This window comes from Osmerus eperlanus, chromosome 5 (genome assembly GCF_963692335.1).
Source record: "Osmerus eperlanus chromosome 5, fOsmEpe2.1, whole genome shotgun sequence".
In the NCBI taxonomy this organism is placed as follows: domain Eukaryota; kingdom Metazoa; phylum Chordata; class Actinopteri; order Osmeriformes; family Osmeridae; genus Osmerus; species Osmerus eperlanus.
This window is the reverse complement of record NC_085022.1, coordinates 9,717,998-9,735,223: the sequence shown is the minus strand read 5'-3', so window position 1 is coordinate 9,735,223 and position 17,226 is coordinate 9,717,998. Positions and strand designations below refer to the sequence as shown.

Genomic DNA, 17,226 nt, shown 5'->3' with positions numbered 1-17,226 from the left:
GGAGGAGATCTTGTCCCAAGCGGAGGAGTTCAAGTATCTCGGGGTCTTGTTCACGAGTGAGGGAAGGATGGAGCGCGAGATCGACAGGCGGATCGGTGCGGCGTCCGCAGTGATGCGGGCTCTGCATCGGTCCGTTGTGGTGAAGAAGGAGCTGAGTCGAAAGGCGAAGCTCTCTATTTACCAGTCGATCTACGTTCCTACCCTCACCTATGGTCACGAACTGTGGGTAGTGACCGAAAGAACGAGATCGCGAATACAAGCGGCCGAAATGAGTTTTCTCCGCAGGGTGTCCGGGCTCTCCCTTAGAGATAGGGTGAGAAGCTCGGTCATCCGGGAGGGGCTCAAAGTAGAACCGCTGCTCCTCCGCGTCGAGAGGGGCCAGTTGAGGTGGCTCGGGCATCTGATAAGGATGCCTCCTGGACGCCTCCCTGGTGAGGTGTTCTGGGCACGTCCCACTGGGAAGAGGCCCCGGGGAAGACCCAGGACACGCTGGAGGGACTATGTCTCTCGGCTGGCCTGGGAACGCCTCGGGGTCCCCCAGGAAGAGCTGGTGGAAGTGGCCGGGGAGAGGAAAGTCTGGGCCTCCCTGCTTAGGTTGCTGCCCCCGCGACCCGACCCCCGGACAAGCGGAAGATGATGGATGGATGGATGGAGACAAGCGCTTCCATACCTTTGGGGCAAACAGGGTTTCAACTATAAGAGAAGCATCTAAAACTTTGCAGTGGAGATATATCAGTACCAGGGAAAACCCAGCAGATGATGCATCCAGAGGAGTGAGGGTTGGAGACTTCATCAATAACAACAGGTGGATTGGCGGCCCAGGGTTTCTGTGTAAGCCAGAAGAGGACTGGCCAGCCAATACAGTGGATACTTTGATCGAAGCCAATGACTTGGAGGTCAAGAAGGAAGCTGTTGTAAATGCAGTCAATGTGAGGGACTTCCTTACTGGTACCAACCGTCTTGTTGCCTACTTCTCAGACTGGAGGAGATTGAAGGTAGCAGCAGCCTGGTTCCTTAAGTTGAAAGGGATACTTCAGCGCAAGATTCACAGAAGGAAGGGGCCTGAGGCCATTGATGCACACAAACAGCGTGTGATTGTGTCAGGAGGAAAAGCTCTGTCGGCAGATGATCTGCTGGAGGCTGAACTTGCTATAATTCAGTACTGTCAACAGCAAAGATTCAGTGAAAAGATTATTATGTTATGTTTCAACTGAGAACGGTGCTGTAAGCAGACATAGTGTTCTATACAAATTGGATCCACGTTTGGATGGCGGCCTCCTGAGAGTCAGAGAGCGGCTGACTAGGTGCCTTGCCAGAGGAAACTAAACACCCACTGATAATATCCAAAGACCAACATGTAGCTACTCTCATTCTGAAGCACATCCATCAACAGCTTGGCCATAGTGGTCGTAATCATGTGCTATCCACACTGAGGAGACAGTACTGGATCACAGGGGCAAATTCAGCGGTGAGGAAAATCCTCACTGAATGTGCTTTCTGTAGAAGACACAATGGTAAAATGATGGAGCAAAGAATGGCAGATTTGCCAAAAGAAAGGATTCTTCCCGATCACCCACCATTTACCAATGCGGGAGTCGACTACTTTGGACCAATAGAGGTGAAAAGAGGACGAGGTACAGTCAAGCGCTAAGGCGTGATTTTCACCTGTTTGACCAGTAGAGCGGTCCACCTAAAAGTAGCCAACTCCTTGGATACAGATGCATGCATTAATGTCTTTCGACAATTCACCTGTAGAAGGGGTCAAGTGGTTCATATTCAATCTGATTACGGGACCAACTTTACAGGGACTGAAAGAGAATTAAGGGAGGCACTCTCATGTCTGAATCAAGCACAGATCGAAGGAACGTTGCAACAAAGGGGAATCAAGTGGAGCTTCAATCCTCCAGCAGGGTCACATTTCTGGGACCGTGTGATTCGCATGGTAAGGAGAATCCTCAATGCAGTGCTTCGACAGCAGAGGCTGGACGGTGATGGACTTCATACAGTCATGTGCGAGGCAGAGGCTATTCCAAACGACCGACCCATCACCAAACTGTCAGATGATCCAAATGATCTCGAACCCCTGACTCCTAACCATATCCTGCTTATGAAAGGAAAACCATCTTTACCACCCGGACTGTTTGAACAAGTCCAATATATCTCTGACCTCTTTTGGAAAAGATGGATACGCGAATACCTACCTTTAATGCAGGAACGGCAGAAATGGAATCAAAAGAGGGGCGATCTTAAACCTGGAGATATTGTAATCATCATGGACCCTACTGCCCCACGTGGTTCTTGGCCACTTGGAAGAGTCTTGTACCCCTTTTCCACCAACGCATTTTGGGGGCCGGTTCGGAGCCGGTGCTTAATCGCGAACAAGTTCTTTCTCTTTCGACAGACTGAGAACCGGAAAAGTGGTTCGTAAGTGGTTCGTATAGTTCGCAAAAAGCACCATTTCGGAGCTGGGCTAGATTGTGAACCAAGAAAGAACCGCTTGCGTCAGGGGCGGGGTTACCGTGACCAACAAGACAAACAGATTCCTTTGACTGCCATTGCTCTAAGTTTTTACAATTCATATTTCAGCAAAACGGTACTTGTAAATCAGCATCTGAATTAAAATGTAACGAGAAGTGGGCAGTGAAGTTGCTGAAAATGTGCTTATTTTATTGATGAAACTGCTAATTTGTAAATTTGCTCCAACTTTAACCTAGCTAGCATCGCAGTGCAGACACTAGTTGCTGCGTTTTATCATAATCCTATCAAATGAGTGAAATGACAAACACAAATGTTATGAGCTATTGAGCCTATATTTAACACAAATGTAATACACAAGCACTATACAGCAAAAGTTTATAAAATGTTGCGCTGATAATGCCAGTGTTGTCATACTGCTGCGAGTCCAGGGTATTGCGCAATAGCCAAGAAAACACGTTCTTCGGATTAATAAACAGCCTTTAGATGGGCTCTGCTTTGTGTTTGGCGCTGCCGCGCTAGCGTTGATAGGAAAGATGAGACATATACAGTGACGTAATGACGTGGCTCTGTGGTGGCTCTTTAGCCCATGGAAAAGCAAACCGGTTCTTAGTAGGCTCTGTTCTTGAACCAGCTCCGAACTGGCTCTAGCACCAGCTCCGAACTAGCTCCCGGTTCACTTTGGTGGAAAGGGGGTATTGGAGGCTTTTCATGATAAAAGGGGGCTTGATCAGTACGTCTGCAAACAAAAATGAGCATCATTGAAAGGCCTGTGACAAAACTTTGTTTGCTGTATGAGTCATAGGTTAGCCTTAACTTGTGTCATCATCTTACCTTGCTAATGTTTCAAACTTGTGGAGTATCTATAGGTGTGATTTCACTTTACTCAATGAAGCCTGACTTCATTGATCAGTTGTTAGGGGCTGCTGCAGCACTCAAAAGAGCAGGCAAACTGAGCATTTTGCCTTTCCTGTTTTCTATGTAGTATTTCTCAGTGTCTCCAAAGTCCCGGAATGCATTTTCTCCAAGGACAGGAGAACTTATAACCAAAGACTTGTCAGTGTGCTGACTTGCACCCGGTTCCATAAGACCAGGACTCTGGTTGGAGGAGCTCTCTAAGATTATACTGAAGGGAAATCTCCTTACTCAGGTTGTAGCCAAGTGCTCTATAGAAAAGCAACATGTTTTAACAGGTATCTTATTGTTGTAACATTAAAATAATATGTGTTTGAGGTAAATCGGGTCCAAGCAGTTTACAGACCTAATCTGAATGGTCTGTCCCATAAATAGTGTGTAACTAAAGTCTGCAGATGGTGCTACTCATTTAAAGGAGCAAAAACAAGGAAGCGTTATTTAGTATGAACTGGAAGTGGACAAGGAATTACAGTACATTTATTTACATTTACATTTATGCATTTAGCAGACGCTTTTATCCAAAGCGACTTCCAAGAGAGAGCTTTACAAAAGAGCATAGGTCACTGATCATAACAACGAGATAGCCCCAAACATTGCGAGCGGGAAGACAGTCAGTGTCCCTGATGGAGGTCGGGAGTTGATTCCACCATTGGGGGGCCAGACAGTAAAACAAACAGGTTACGCGATCTTCTCCCTCCTGCCCGTGGCTTACGGATGTTATTCGTGAAGAACGGTCCACCCTTCGGGCAGCTGAGAGGAGATGGCGCAAGTCCAAAGGCGGTCTGGACCTGGATAAGTATCACTCCCTCCTCAAATCCTTCTCTTCTCACATAACTGGTGCTAAAACCCTCTACTTTCTGAACAAAATTAACTCTGCTTCAAACCCCCACAAACTTTTTTCTACCTTCTCCACCCTTCTCAACCCACCTCCCCCACCCCCTCCCTCCACCCTGACAGCAGACGACTTCTCCTCCTTCTTTGAGAAAAAAGTCGCAGACATTAGCAGTCGGTTCCCTAAACCCACCTTTCCTACCCTCTCACCCTCCATGACTGACCCAACTAAATGTCTAAACTCTTTTTCTCCCCTGTCTGAGGCAGAGATCTCTGACCTCATTCTCTCTCATCGCCCCACCTCCTGTCCCCTTGATCCTATACCCTCCCCTCTCTTTCAAACCATCTCCCCCTCCATCATAACTTTTCTTCTCCATGTCCTAAACTCCTCTCTTACCTCTGGCACCTTCCCCTCTGCCTTCAAACAGGCTAGAGTTACCCCTCTACTCAAAAAACCCTCCCTTAACCCTGCCGTTCTCCAGAACTACAGACCGGTATCACTGTTACCCTTCCTTTCAAAAACAATTAAACGTGCTGTATCTAACCAACTGTCTAACTTTCTCTCTCAGAACAACCTGCTTGACCCCAACCAATCGGGCTTCAAGACTGGCCACTCCACAGAGACTGCCCTCCTTTCAGTCACCACTGCCCTCCGGTCTGCCAGAGCGGCTTCCAGGTCATCCGTCATCATTCTGCTGGACCTTTCTGCAGCGTTTGATATGGTTAACCACCAGATCCTGCTCGCCAGACTTTCTGAGATGGGCATCACTGGCACTGCACTCCAGTGGATCTCATCCTACCTGTCGGGAAGATCCTACCAGGTTTCCTGGGGAGGCAAACTGTCAGGCCCTCGCCAGCTCTCCACTGGTGTCCCACAGGGCTCCGTCCTTGGACCCCTCCTCTTCTCTCTGTACACCACCTCACTTGGACCAATCATCACCTCCCATGGCTTCTCCTACCACTGCTACGCTGACGACACGCAGCTGTACCTGTCGTTCCCCCCCGACCGATCCGGGGATCTCAGCTAGGATTGAGGCCTGCCTCACAGACATCTCCGCCTGGATGACCGAGCACCATCTCCAGCTGAACCTCGCCAAAACAGAACTTCTCATCATCCCGGCTAAACCCTCCATCTCCCACGATCTCTCAATCACCCTGGGATCTGCGACGGTGACCCCTTCATCCTCTGCCAGGAACCTTGGGGTTACCATGGACGACGAGCTCTCCCTCACGGCCCACATTGCTGCGGTCTCCCGGTCGTGTAGATTCACCCTCTACAACATCCGGAAGATCAGGAGATACCTGTCTGAGCACTCCACCCAGCTGCTAGTCCAAGCACTTGTCCTCTCCAAGTTGGACTATTGCAACTCGCTGCTCGCTGGTCTCCCAGCATGTGCAACCCGCCCCCTTCAGAGGATTCAGAACGCAGCGGCCCGCCTGGTCTACAATCTACCCAGACGCTCCCATGTTACCCCGCTCCTCATCTCTCTCCACTGGCTACCTATCATGGCCCGTATCAGATTCAAGACCCTGGTACTGACCTTCCGAGCAGTGAACGGGACTGCACCCGTCTACATCAAGTCTCTCCTGCAGCCTTACACCCCCACCCGTCACCTACGGTCTTCTTCAGACAACCGCCTGGTGGTCCCACCGCTCAAGACCGCCCGGTCCCAACACAAGCTCTTCTCCTGTCTGGCCCCCCAGTGGTGGAATCAACTCCCCACCTCCATCAGAGACACTGACAGTCTCTCCACCTTCAAGAAAAGGCTCAAGACGCACTTGTTCCGGGAGTACAACGGTACTTAGGAATGGTTCGCTTGACCCGATGTTAGTTTCCTCAAGGATCACAATGACTCTTGCTTAGAGACTTGTTGCTCTTGTGGTTAGTGGTAACTGACTTAAATTTTTGTACTCGCTGTGATATATTGTTTTTATTATTGTTGCTTGCTTTTTTCCACAGGTACACTTGCACTTATAGCAGTTCATGTTGTTTAATTGTAACTTGTTTAACTACATGCTCTTATGGTTCTTCCCTTTGGCACTTATTTTGGTTGTTCACAATGTGTGCTTCATGTTTTGGCTACTCGCAATGTTTTGTGGCTATCTCGTTGTTATGATCAGTGACCTATGCACTTTGTAAAGCTCTCTCTTGGAAGTCGCTTTGGATAAAAGCGTCTGCTAAATGAATAAATGTAAATGTTACCAGACACAGCGTACAGTAAAGTAGATAACGTTGGACTGTCACTTCCTGTAGCCCCAGTTTGTTAAAAGCAGACACGTACATACAGAATACACATTTGTTTTGTGGAACCATGACTAAATCTCACCAGAACAAGAGGGAGACAAAATGCTTTGAATATACATGCAAAACAATATGTTCTTTTTTAATGCTACTGCACACAAGTGCATAGGTTTTTTAATTGCCAAAATACAAACATTTCTCTCAAAGGATGATGCCGAAAAACTAATACATGCATTTGTTACGTCCCGATTGGACTATTGCAATGTGTTGTTCTCTGGCCTCCCAATTACCCACCTAAAATTTTTACAGCGGGTGCAAAATGCTGCTGCTAGACTATTGACCAGAACAAGAAAGTTTGATCACATAACATCTACTCTTGTCTCTCTACACTGGCTCCCTATCCAAGCCAGAGCTGACTTCAAAGTTCTACTACTAACCTACAAATCTCTGCATGGATTGGCACCACTGTACCTCTCCGGTCTCCTTGCACCCTATTGCCCCGCAAGGACACTTAGATCTCAAGATGCCGGCTATCTGGTGGTTCCCAAAATTAAGAAAAAAACAGCTGGAGGTAGGGCGTTCTCATATAGAGCACCTCTTCTCTGGAACAAATTACCTGTCTCAATTAAGGAGTCTGATACTGTTTCGACATTTAAAATTAGGTTAAAAACGTTATTGTTTAGTCAATTCTACGACTGTTACAGGTAAGTATGTTACTAGTTGGAGGCAACGGGGGACGGGTTGTTTCCATCCTTATTCTATAAGTATAACTTATTTTAGAGTTCTCTTCCCCTGGAACAGATTTCATGTTCCAAACGAGGGGGGCTGTCGCTGTCCTGGTGTGTGGGGTTGCATCAAATTCCCCTTTTTTGCTCTGTTAAATTGCTGCACCAGTCCACACTTGACTGGTGGGGATCTCATTCTATTATGACTGTAACTGTTAGCTGCTCCTGGCATTCTCTAATCCCTGCTCTCCTCTCTCTGTCCCCCCCCCCCCACACACATCCCTTGTGGTGTGGGGGGTTTGAGTTGTCAGCACCTGCCTGGTCGTCGGTCGGCCAACGCTGGACCTGGTCGCGAGTCTCCCGGTCCTGTCCTACATCTATAAAGTTGAACAATGGATTTTGGTGTTTCAAAACCCATCGACACTGTATGACTATGTTTAGCCTGTGTTCTGCTCCTCTCTCTCACCAACCGTCTCTGGAGGAGGGGATCCCTCTCTGAATTGCTCCTCCCAAGGTTTCTTCCATTTTTTCTCCTGAGTTTTTTGGGGAGTTTTTCATTGTCTTCCTTGAGGGTTTAGGTTGGTTGAGGGGCAGTTCTATGGGCGTATGTGAAGCCCTCTGTGACATGCTTGCGTGTAAAAAGGGCTATACAAATACATTTGATTTGATTAAATGCAAATATGAACTATGAACGCTACCTCCAACATATTCAAGACCGATAAAGAAATAAAGCAATGTTTGTTTCTTTTAGTGAAGAGGATGTCTTGTTAGATACATTTACACAGTTGTGATTTTCTGACATGATGCATGTCAGAAATGCACTTGCATGTACTTTAGATTATTAATTTGTTTTTTAAACAAGAGTAGTATGTTTGCCTTTGTCAAGTACAGAACTGCAGTTAATAGCTCCAACACAGGCAGCTCTGCTTTCATGTCATCTCATTTCCTGCCACGGTGGGATTATTTATGGTGAGTGTTGTGGTATTAGTTGGAAGGTATTCTCTGCTGACAGCCTTTCATCTGTTATGACGGGAAGGATATTTGCTGACAGAGACCATTAAGGCTTTTATGAATTATTGTTTTCAGACAGGTGGAATCAAATTCTCAATAAAATCATTCTAGGAGCCTCTCATCATGACCTTTAGACAAGCTTGGATTTCATATTGTTTCAACCTACTGCAACAACTAGGTTCAATTTCCTGGAAAAATCTAACCAGTCTGATTGTACTGTCTGCAGTAAACAGTTTTTTCTACATTTATATCATGGCAAATTTATTGATGACTATTTTCTCCTCCCCCATTGCATCATTATTAGACTATTGAATGAATTACACAAAATTGACCGGAAACAGGAGTGGTTACTTATTTATTCGTTACATATTCATTTATTACTTTTTGTATTCATTGTAACATTGTTTCAAACTGACTGGCTTGGCCAAGCTTTGTAGCATGGGAGTCTTGATCTTTTTCCAACTGACAGACAGTTTTCAGCACATTTAGAGGCATCAAACATTTCCAGGGAGGGCCCCACTCTACTGATCCGAATGAGGTCCTCGGTGGTGGATGGGTTCAAACTACTAATTAATGGGAAATTTAGTTTTTATGTTGTAGCTATTTGCACCAGTGTTTATGTAGGGTCGCAACTGCACTCTTGGTTTTCAGCATGGCTTGCGGCATGACAGAAGGGGACTCAGTTGGGTGTTAATTTTGTTGACGGAAGCATTGTTTAAGTTTCTATTGTTGAACTCGTTTGATATATGTAGTGTTGGATGTTAGTTTGGTTAGTTTGATTGTTCACACTGAGGGTGAAGGTTAGCTAGCTAGATTGCTAGCCAGGCTGTTACAACGCAGGAAAGATTCAGTAGGTTATCGCAGAACGCAGCCTATGAGGTTTATCCGAGTCGCAATTATTAGTAGTTGAAATCTCAAAAAATATATATAAATGTTTCCCGTTGCAAATAATGGTTTGAGCATTTTCGGGTTCTATCATTTCTTTTCACGTAACAGCTGCAATATGTTAAAAACATAGTCTGTATGTCTATGTTTAAAACTCACTCGCACCCGTGCGCCCAAATACTTTTCTATGCTCGCACACATGGGCACACGGTAGAGCCCTGCCTTTGTGCTCTTAAATGGACACAATTGGCGCTGTCTTAATGTCTAGGGCTGCATCAAATACCCTTTTTTGCTCTGCTAAATTGCTGCACTAGTCCACACTTGACCGGTGGGGATCTCATTCTAATATGAATGTAACTGTTAGCTGCTCCTGGCATTCTCGAATCCCTGCTTTCCTCTCTGCCCCCCCCCCCCCCACACACACACACACACATCCCCTGTGGTGTGGGGGGGTTTGAGCTGTCAGCACCTGCCTGGTTGTCGGTCTGCCAACGCTGGACCTGGTCGCCAACCGGAAACCAGTCTCCATGACGGGCAACAGCGTGTTTCCCGGTCCCTTCCCACATCTACCAAGTAAACAATGGATTTTGGTGTTTCAAAAACCCATTGACATTTCCCTGCTGTATGAGTATGTTAAGCCTGTGTTCTGCTCCTCTCTTTCACCAACCGTCTCTGGAGGAGGGGATCCCTCACTGAATTGCTCCTCCCAAGGTTTCTTCAATTTTTTCTCCTCTAGTGAGTTTTTCTGGGAGTTTTTCCTTGTCTTGCTTGAGGGTTTAGGTTGGTTGAGGGGCAGTTCTATGGGCGTATGTGAAGCCCTCTGTGACATGCTTGCGTGTAAAAAGGGCTATACAAATACATTTTGATTTGATTTAAATTGACACAATATGCTTATTTTATTGGTGCAATGGTCACCCATCTGTTGATTATTATATATTATAGTTATGTATATATATTAATGTTTTCACTTTTTAATACAGCACAATTCTACAATTTTATAATTTATGGCAAATTATTTCGCAGACCCCTGGCTATGGCTCGCGGACCCCTAGGGGTCCGGGGACCCCACTTTGAGAACCACTGGCCTATAGTATAGCTGACAGCCCCAATGGGAAATTTAACAGTTCTTATGGTGCTGGTGTCATAGAGACAGATGTGGAAACCACACTCTTCAACCATGTCACAGATGGTTTCTTTACAATGCAGGTGAGCCAATTAAAAAAAAAACTTTAACATTAACTGGTTTCGGGTCCTACTCAAGGGAATAATAACGATGTTACCGTTTTATATGATTGTTCAAGTATGCAACTGTGGTTTCATTGTACATTTTGATTATGGCATCTACAGGAACTCCATGACGTCTTTTTCCATTCAACCCTGTTTAGATGTTTAGAACACTTGAAGTTTGTGTTAATTGTTTATTTTTACAGGGACAGTGCACATTAATCAACTTTTCAGTAAAAGTGCCGGTTTTAGCCAGCCGGCTAATTTTCGACCGCAGTCCCGGGGCAGGTTATTAAAAACAGTTACAATACAAACAATCATTAAACAATGATCACACGCAGGGCAACGTAGGACAAGCAAGACATAGCATACAGATAGAGCAACATAGAACAAAAGCAACAAGACAAAATCTATAAAAGCAACAAAGTGTCTCCACACCTCACAAGCTACAGACAACATTGAAAGCGGCAATACACAGCTAGGAATTATGTTCACAAATCTGGTTGACCTTTAGCCATGTCTTCATGTTTTTGGGGAAAGTGTGATAGGTGGTGCAGTTATGTGTGTCTGATGGCAGTGTATTCCAGACATGGGAAGCTCTCACAGAGAAAGCGGACTTACTAAAAGTGCTTTTCCTTAATGGGACTATACAGTCGCCTCTCATGGCAGACCTTGTGGTTCTGCTGCCATACGTTTGGGTTTTTTGTTTAACAAAAGTACTGAGTGGAGGGGGAGCCAGGCCATGAAGGATCTTGAATACAAGACATGCGTCGGTATATTGCACAAGATTTTCCCAACTCAGGAGCTCATGCTTTCTGAGGACGTAACAGTGATGATAGCTGTTGGGCTTTCTATCAAGCACTTGAGAGCCTGTTTGTAGACAGACTGAATAGGTTTTAATGTTGTACAGCAAGCTTGGGCCCAACTAGTCAAGCAGTATGTTAAGTGGGGGAGTATCATAGATTTGAAGTACAGTTTTGCTACCTCTGTAGTTAAACAATTACGTATAAATCTGAAATTGGCAAGGTTGAATTTGGTTATTTGAATGACCTTTTTCACCTGCTTTTTAAAAGAAAGGTTGGAATCAAGTATGATGCCAAGGTACTTAAAATCTGATACCACCTGGAGCTTCTCCCCTGACACATAGACATCTGGCTCAGTTGCATCTGTCGCCCTCTTTGTGAAGAACATGCAGACAGTTTTGTTCACATTGAGATGCAAACACTAGTCACTGAGCCACTTTGTAACCTGGACCATTACAGTAGTGAGTTCTTGTGCAGCTTGTTGTTTGCTCTTTGCATGCACATATATCACTGTATCATCTGCATACATTTGAACTTCAGACCCCGTACAGACAGAAGGCAGATCATTAATGTACAGGCTGAACAGGAGGGGCCCCAGTATTGACCCTTGAGGCACGCCGACATAATAGCTAAGAGTAGGCGACAGCTCATTGCTCACTCTGACATGTTGAGTTCTGCCTTCAAGGTATGATTTCATCCACCTCAAGGCATCGGGGAAAAGTTGAACTTGGACAATTTTGTGATGAGAATCTCATGATTAACAGTATCAAAAGCCTTCCTTAGATCCAGAAACACAGCCCCAACAACGCCCCCTTTGTCCATTCTGGACTTCACATTTTCCAGAAGAAAGCAGTTGGCCGTTACACCCCATGCAAACTGCATGGGGTGTAATGTGAAGGGGCTGTTGTTGAGGTGGGAAATCAGTTGTTCTGCTACACACTTTTCAACAACCTTCGACACCACAGGTAATATACTAATGGGCCTGTAGTTACTCACGTCAGCAGGGTCGCCCAATTTAAAGATGGCTGTTATTATGGCCGACTTCCATACTCTTGGAAACACCCCCAGACCAATAGATGTGTTGGCGACCTTAGTAATGGGGCCAATGAGTGACTCTTTGTAGTTTTTAAGAAGCTTTAGTGAGCTAATCACCTTGTTCACCTCTGACTCAGAAACGTCCCTTATGTTGAAGACAGGTTGAGCGTCATTCACTGGCAAGAAACCAGCCCAAGAAACCAGTGGGGGGGTTCTGTGTCAGTATCCTGACTGAGTCAATAAAGTCGGAATTGAAGGCTATTGCTATTTCGACTGCATCCTGTGTTAGATTGTTATTCACCATGATTTCTAGTCTTTTTGCAGTGTTACTATGGTCTGCCTTGGCCTGTCTGATTTCTTTCATCACCTTATTTCTCAACATGGTAAACCTACGCCTGTCATGCTCTAATTTGGATTTTAGGGCTGTATTTAGAGCATAATCTCGTTCTTTCATCAATTTCCAGATTTCTCCATTTAGCCAAGGAAGAGTGCTCTTTTGGCCAGGTTTGGATTAAATTTTCTTTAGGAAACTATTTATTGTAGTCTGGATTGTGGATAGAAAAACCTGACTATCAGCTTCCATATCCGTATAGGACAAGAGATCATTCCAGTTAATTCCCTTAATTGCGTTTTCAAAATAGTTTAAATCACTCTTAAGTATTCTTAGTTGATCCGGCTTTCTAACAGTAGAGAAGTTAAACCTGTTCTTAGAAAGCTTTCTGGCTAAGTGTCAGATTATGATCAGACAGCCCAGTAACAATATATTGAATGATTTAGTCACTCTCTCTGGTTTATTACTGAACACTAAATTAATCTGTGTTTTAGAGCAACAAGTCACCCTGGTTGGCCCTTTAACTAGCTGTGTAAGGTCAAAGGAATTAGTGATCCGTTTAAGGGTTTTCCTACAAGACTTGTCTTCATAATTAATGTTAAAATCTTCCATCAAGATGACCTCTTTCCCCAAATCACATTCCCTAAGCATGTTATTAAACTGATCAAAAAACACAATTTTAATGGGCGGTGGTCTATACATTCCAATAAGGGTAAAAGACATTTGGGGAGACCGTGTAACGTTCAGGCCAATACATTCTAATTCATTATCACATGACCACTCAATTTGTTTACATCGGATATGTTCTTTAATGTAAATCATCAGACCCCCTCCTCTACCTTCAATCCTGTCTCTCCTGAAAACATTGTAGCCAGGCACAATCAAAGCAGCATATGGACAGTTTTTATGGAGCCATGTCTCTGAAAGGCAGAGGAAGTCAAGGTTGGACTCTGAGAAGATGTTGAATTTGATCCACTTTTTGGAATGACACTACGAATGATCAAGTGCCCCCCTAGTAGTCCCTTGGGCTTAGCTCGTGGGTCCCTGATGACTCGAGAGTGATTAACACATTGAAAAAAGTAACATTTTCTGTGTTTTCTTATGGCTGGGTTTAGGCAGTTTTGTTTGGTTTTGATTAGGGGCAGTTCGGTAGGGCAATTAACAATCCCTTCCGCTTGCACTGAATGCGGGGAACTAATTAAAACAGCTTGCGTACCAGAAGCAAAGTCAGGGATCGCATTTAGCGACTTGGGTATGTTTGAAGAGTCAAATTCCATCCTGGAGTCGGGTGAGTCGAGAGAAACCATGGGATCATAGCACTCACCCACTTCCGCAGCGCCAACGATTAGTGGACGAGGCCATCCACTGCTTTCCACTCCGGTGAATATCGCTGGCTCGGTGATGTTGGGCCCAGGATTGAGTTGCACATCCCCGGAGAGAAGGAGCAGGGCCGGATTAACAATTTTCTGTGCCCTGGGCAACAAGGTTTAAGCCCCCCCCCCTCCAAATTTTTTGGGCCTTTATTTGAGCGCAAAATAGTTTTTTGAGCTTTATGTAAAATAAACATTTTACAAGCCGTTTTTCAATTGGTAAAATCTTGTCAGACAGTAGGTAAGAAAGTAACAGCTAGCTGGCGTCAGTTACTTGTAAAATTAATAGATAATGTTTAACAGTAAAATCTCAATCAAATATGCACACTCAAATATGTTAAACATATTTGAGTGTGCTAACATTAGCAATAACGTCAGCAAGTTTGAGGTGTATGCATAGGCTAACCATTAAATTAGCAGCACATTTCCTGTATTTAACAATGATTAAACATGGATTTACCTGAAAGTGATGCACGGGCACCATCTCACAGTCTCTTTCTTTCTTTTTTCCTTCCCCTGACTCCTGTTATCGTTTTAAGCCCATTTTAGAAAAGTTGACCTAGCCTACTGTCAAAGTTCGTCAGCCCACTGAGGGAAGGGCACCCACAGCGAGTTTGGGAAGTTGAGTGTAGCCTATTTGTTTTTTTTTAGTTTTGGGGGGGGGGGGGGGCACCATCGTAACTTTTTGTGAGCATTTAAATAGGCTACATCTCTTGTTCTGCCTGTTTTGTAATATACGTGTCTAATATTTCTATACTAAAATAATATCGGTATTAGAAGTATTATAACTATGATGATTTTTCAGTTGGCTATTTTTTGGTGCCCCCTCAGGAGTTGATGCCCTACGCACAGCGCGTAGTGAGCGTAATGGGAGCGGCGGCACTGGCTACTAGACTACACAAACACTGTTTTTGACGTGATTTAACATAACATTTTGATCGAACGAGTTGTAATAAAGTACTCACATTAAGGAAAGTTAGGACTGCGTTCATAACGTGATGTAACATTTTAGTTGACATTGTCCAGGGCCCCTTAGATGTCATGTGCCCCTGGGCAAGTGCCCAGTTGCCCTAATGGTTAATCCGACCCTGAGCAGGAGGATAGTGAACAGGTAGTAACAGTTTCCGATAAATGTTGGATATGTGTTTGTTACGCCTACGCGGTCCAGTGGAATAGGGAGTAGACCTGGCCATTATTCAGAACATTATGGTATGCTGTGTACTGTCCGCTCCCGTGGAACGGTGAACAAATGTGTTTGGTGTTGATATTCTCCGGCTGGCTGTGGATTGATTGTGTCATTCCAGCAAGGACGCACTGAGATTATCAGTAGAGCGACTACATAACTGACAATCACAGCAATGTACTGGAGATGAAACACAATTGTGCTTTAAATCTTTGCATGAGTTGCATGAGTAGACCTGGGGGGTATTCCAGGTAGCGGGTTTAACAAACTCTGAGCCTAACCCTGAACTCTGAGTTGAGTTACTTTAAAATTGGAAACTCGGTTCCAGAAAAGCTGATTTGAATATCTTAACTCAACTCGGAGTACGTCAACTCTGAGTTAAGCGCGCGCATGAGAACTATTAAAAGCCAACATCAATGGAGCTCCGATACTGGGATCAACCATGGCACCCAGCAACAAAAAACCTTGTCCTACTTCACCACACTTCAGAAATAAGTTTTATTTCGTGTTCAATCTGAGCACATATTACGGAAAAAAAGCAACACGGCTGTAGCAGCGTATACAATTGGCGTGGGAGACAAACTGCCTAGTCAATGCATACATTTGATGTAATAGCCAGTCCATACCGTTAATATTACAGAAGAAAAAGTGGGAGACTTAATAAAATAGCATGTTCAATGTTATATTAAATATAAAAACATACTACAAACAGGTAAGACATATTTTGCTTAAGCTATACGCTTGTGATTGTAGCCTCGAAGTCACCTTGGTTTTAATCATATATCGACATGATACAAAGTAAATATCAATTGGTGCCTATTTCAACTTGTAATAGCAGTTTCCCCCAACAGAATGCTTTTCAAATCAAATCAAAATGTATTTGTATAGCCCTTTTTACACGCAAGCATGTCGAGGGGTTCACATACGCCCATAGAACTGCCCCTCAACCAACCTAAACCCTCAAGGAAGACAAGGAAAAACTCCCAGAAAAACCCACTGCAGGAGAAAAAATTGAAGAAACCTTGGGAGGAGCAATTCAATGAGGGGATCCCTCATTGAATTGCTACAAAATACAGGAATTTTTGTATTTTGGCTATATTGACTATATTACGTAGATGGAAAAATGCAGTTCTGGTAATTTGCTTAATATTTTCATCAAAGGATGATGACGATGATGATTAAGATGACGAAGAGACATTGACTGCTGCCGCAGAAAATGGATGCAGATAATTATGTATGGTAGCTACTGGTAGTTCTCTCCCCATGTACTTTTATTTACAGGCTTGTGTGGAATTGTCAGTTACACTGACATTATGAGAATAATGAATATAAAAAACGATTTGCACATTCTGATCCTGTTGAACAGAGCATGGATGCAGTATACAGTGATATGTTCATTTAATGGCAGGGGAATTCTGCATGTGGAACTGTGAAATGTAATGCAATCCCATGTATTCCCAGTTACAAGTAAATGAGTTGTACAAATTGCACCTCATGAAGAATTGCCAAAAACTGACCAAGAGATGGTGTAGGCCTACTTAGGGTAGAAGAATAAAGGATAATCTTGAAAAAGATTTACTGGAACACCAGTTACAAGAGGATGCATGTAACAGGTGATGTTAATTGTAGAAACAATAATCTATATCAATATTAATTGTTGAATTTGCTGAATTTCTATTTTGACCAAGAGATGGTGTACTTAGGGCAGAAGAATAAAGGCTGATCTTGTAAGGCTATCAACCTGCCCCCACCTCTCATATGGTAAAATCTGGAGTTACTGGATGGAGTCTCAACTTGATGGCTCTCACACATCATTGTGTAACTTACTGTGGCATTGCTAGTCATGTTGATAAGTAAGGGTCAAGATTGTGGTGTTATTAGTTGTTTTGGGTATAAAAGGAATTGTGAAGCATCTGTGGATTCTTAATCTCCTGAGACCTTCTCCTCAGCTCTGGCTTGTCCTACTCCTTCTTCCTCACCTCTTGCTTTCTATCTCTAGTTTACAATAATCATGGTAGAGTAGGTAAGAGTTAACCTTCATTGATTTCATTCATTTGCAATATGATTAAATTATTATATTATTTAACCTTACTTTGACCATTCTTGCTCTGATTTAACCCATAGTCGAATAACTGTAATTCCATTGGTATTGGCATTATTTGGTTAATGTTAATACACTGTTCAGTTTCCCATCTT

The 17,226-nt window shown here is 44.0% G+C and overlaps 2 protein-coding genes across 2 annotated transcripts in view; both read left to right on the top strand.

Annotated features, from left to right (window-relative positions):
• Positions 1 to 644: 644 nt before the first annotated feature.
• LOC134020595 (uncharacterized) lies at positions 645 to 6,003 on the top strand (the record flags this gene model as incomplete). Its single annotated transcript, XM_062460753.1, is given in 5 exon segments — positions 645 to 1,159; positions 1,504 to 1,634; positions 1,806 to 1,942; positions 4,068 to 5,234; positions 5,236 to 6,003. Coding segments are annotated over 5 exon segments (2,718 nt in total), but the record flags the coding sequence as incomplete, so codon positions are not given.
• An 8,940-nt stretch (positions 6,004 to 14,943) lies between these two features.
• The window catches only part of tbc1d2b (TBC1 domain family, member 2B), a 126,296-nt gene continuing 124,013 nt past the window's right edge, over positions 14,944 to 17,226 (top strand). The window contains exon 1 of the mRNA XM_062461544.1: positions 14,944 to 14,958. The gene's annotated coding sequence lies outside the window, so the exon portion shown is untranslated. The remainder of the gene's footprint in view (positions 14,959 to 17,226) is intronic.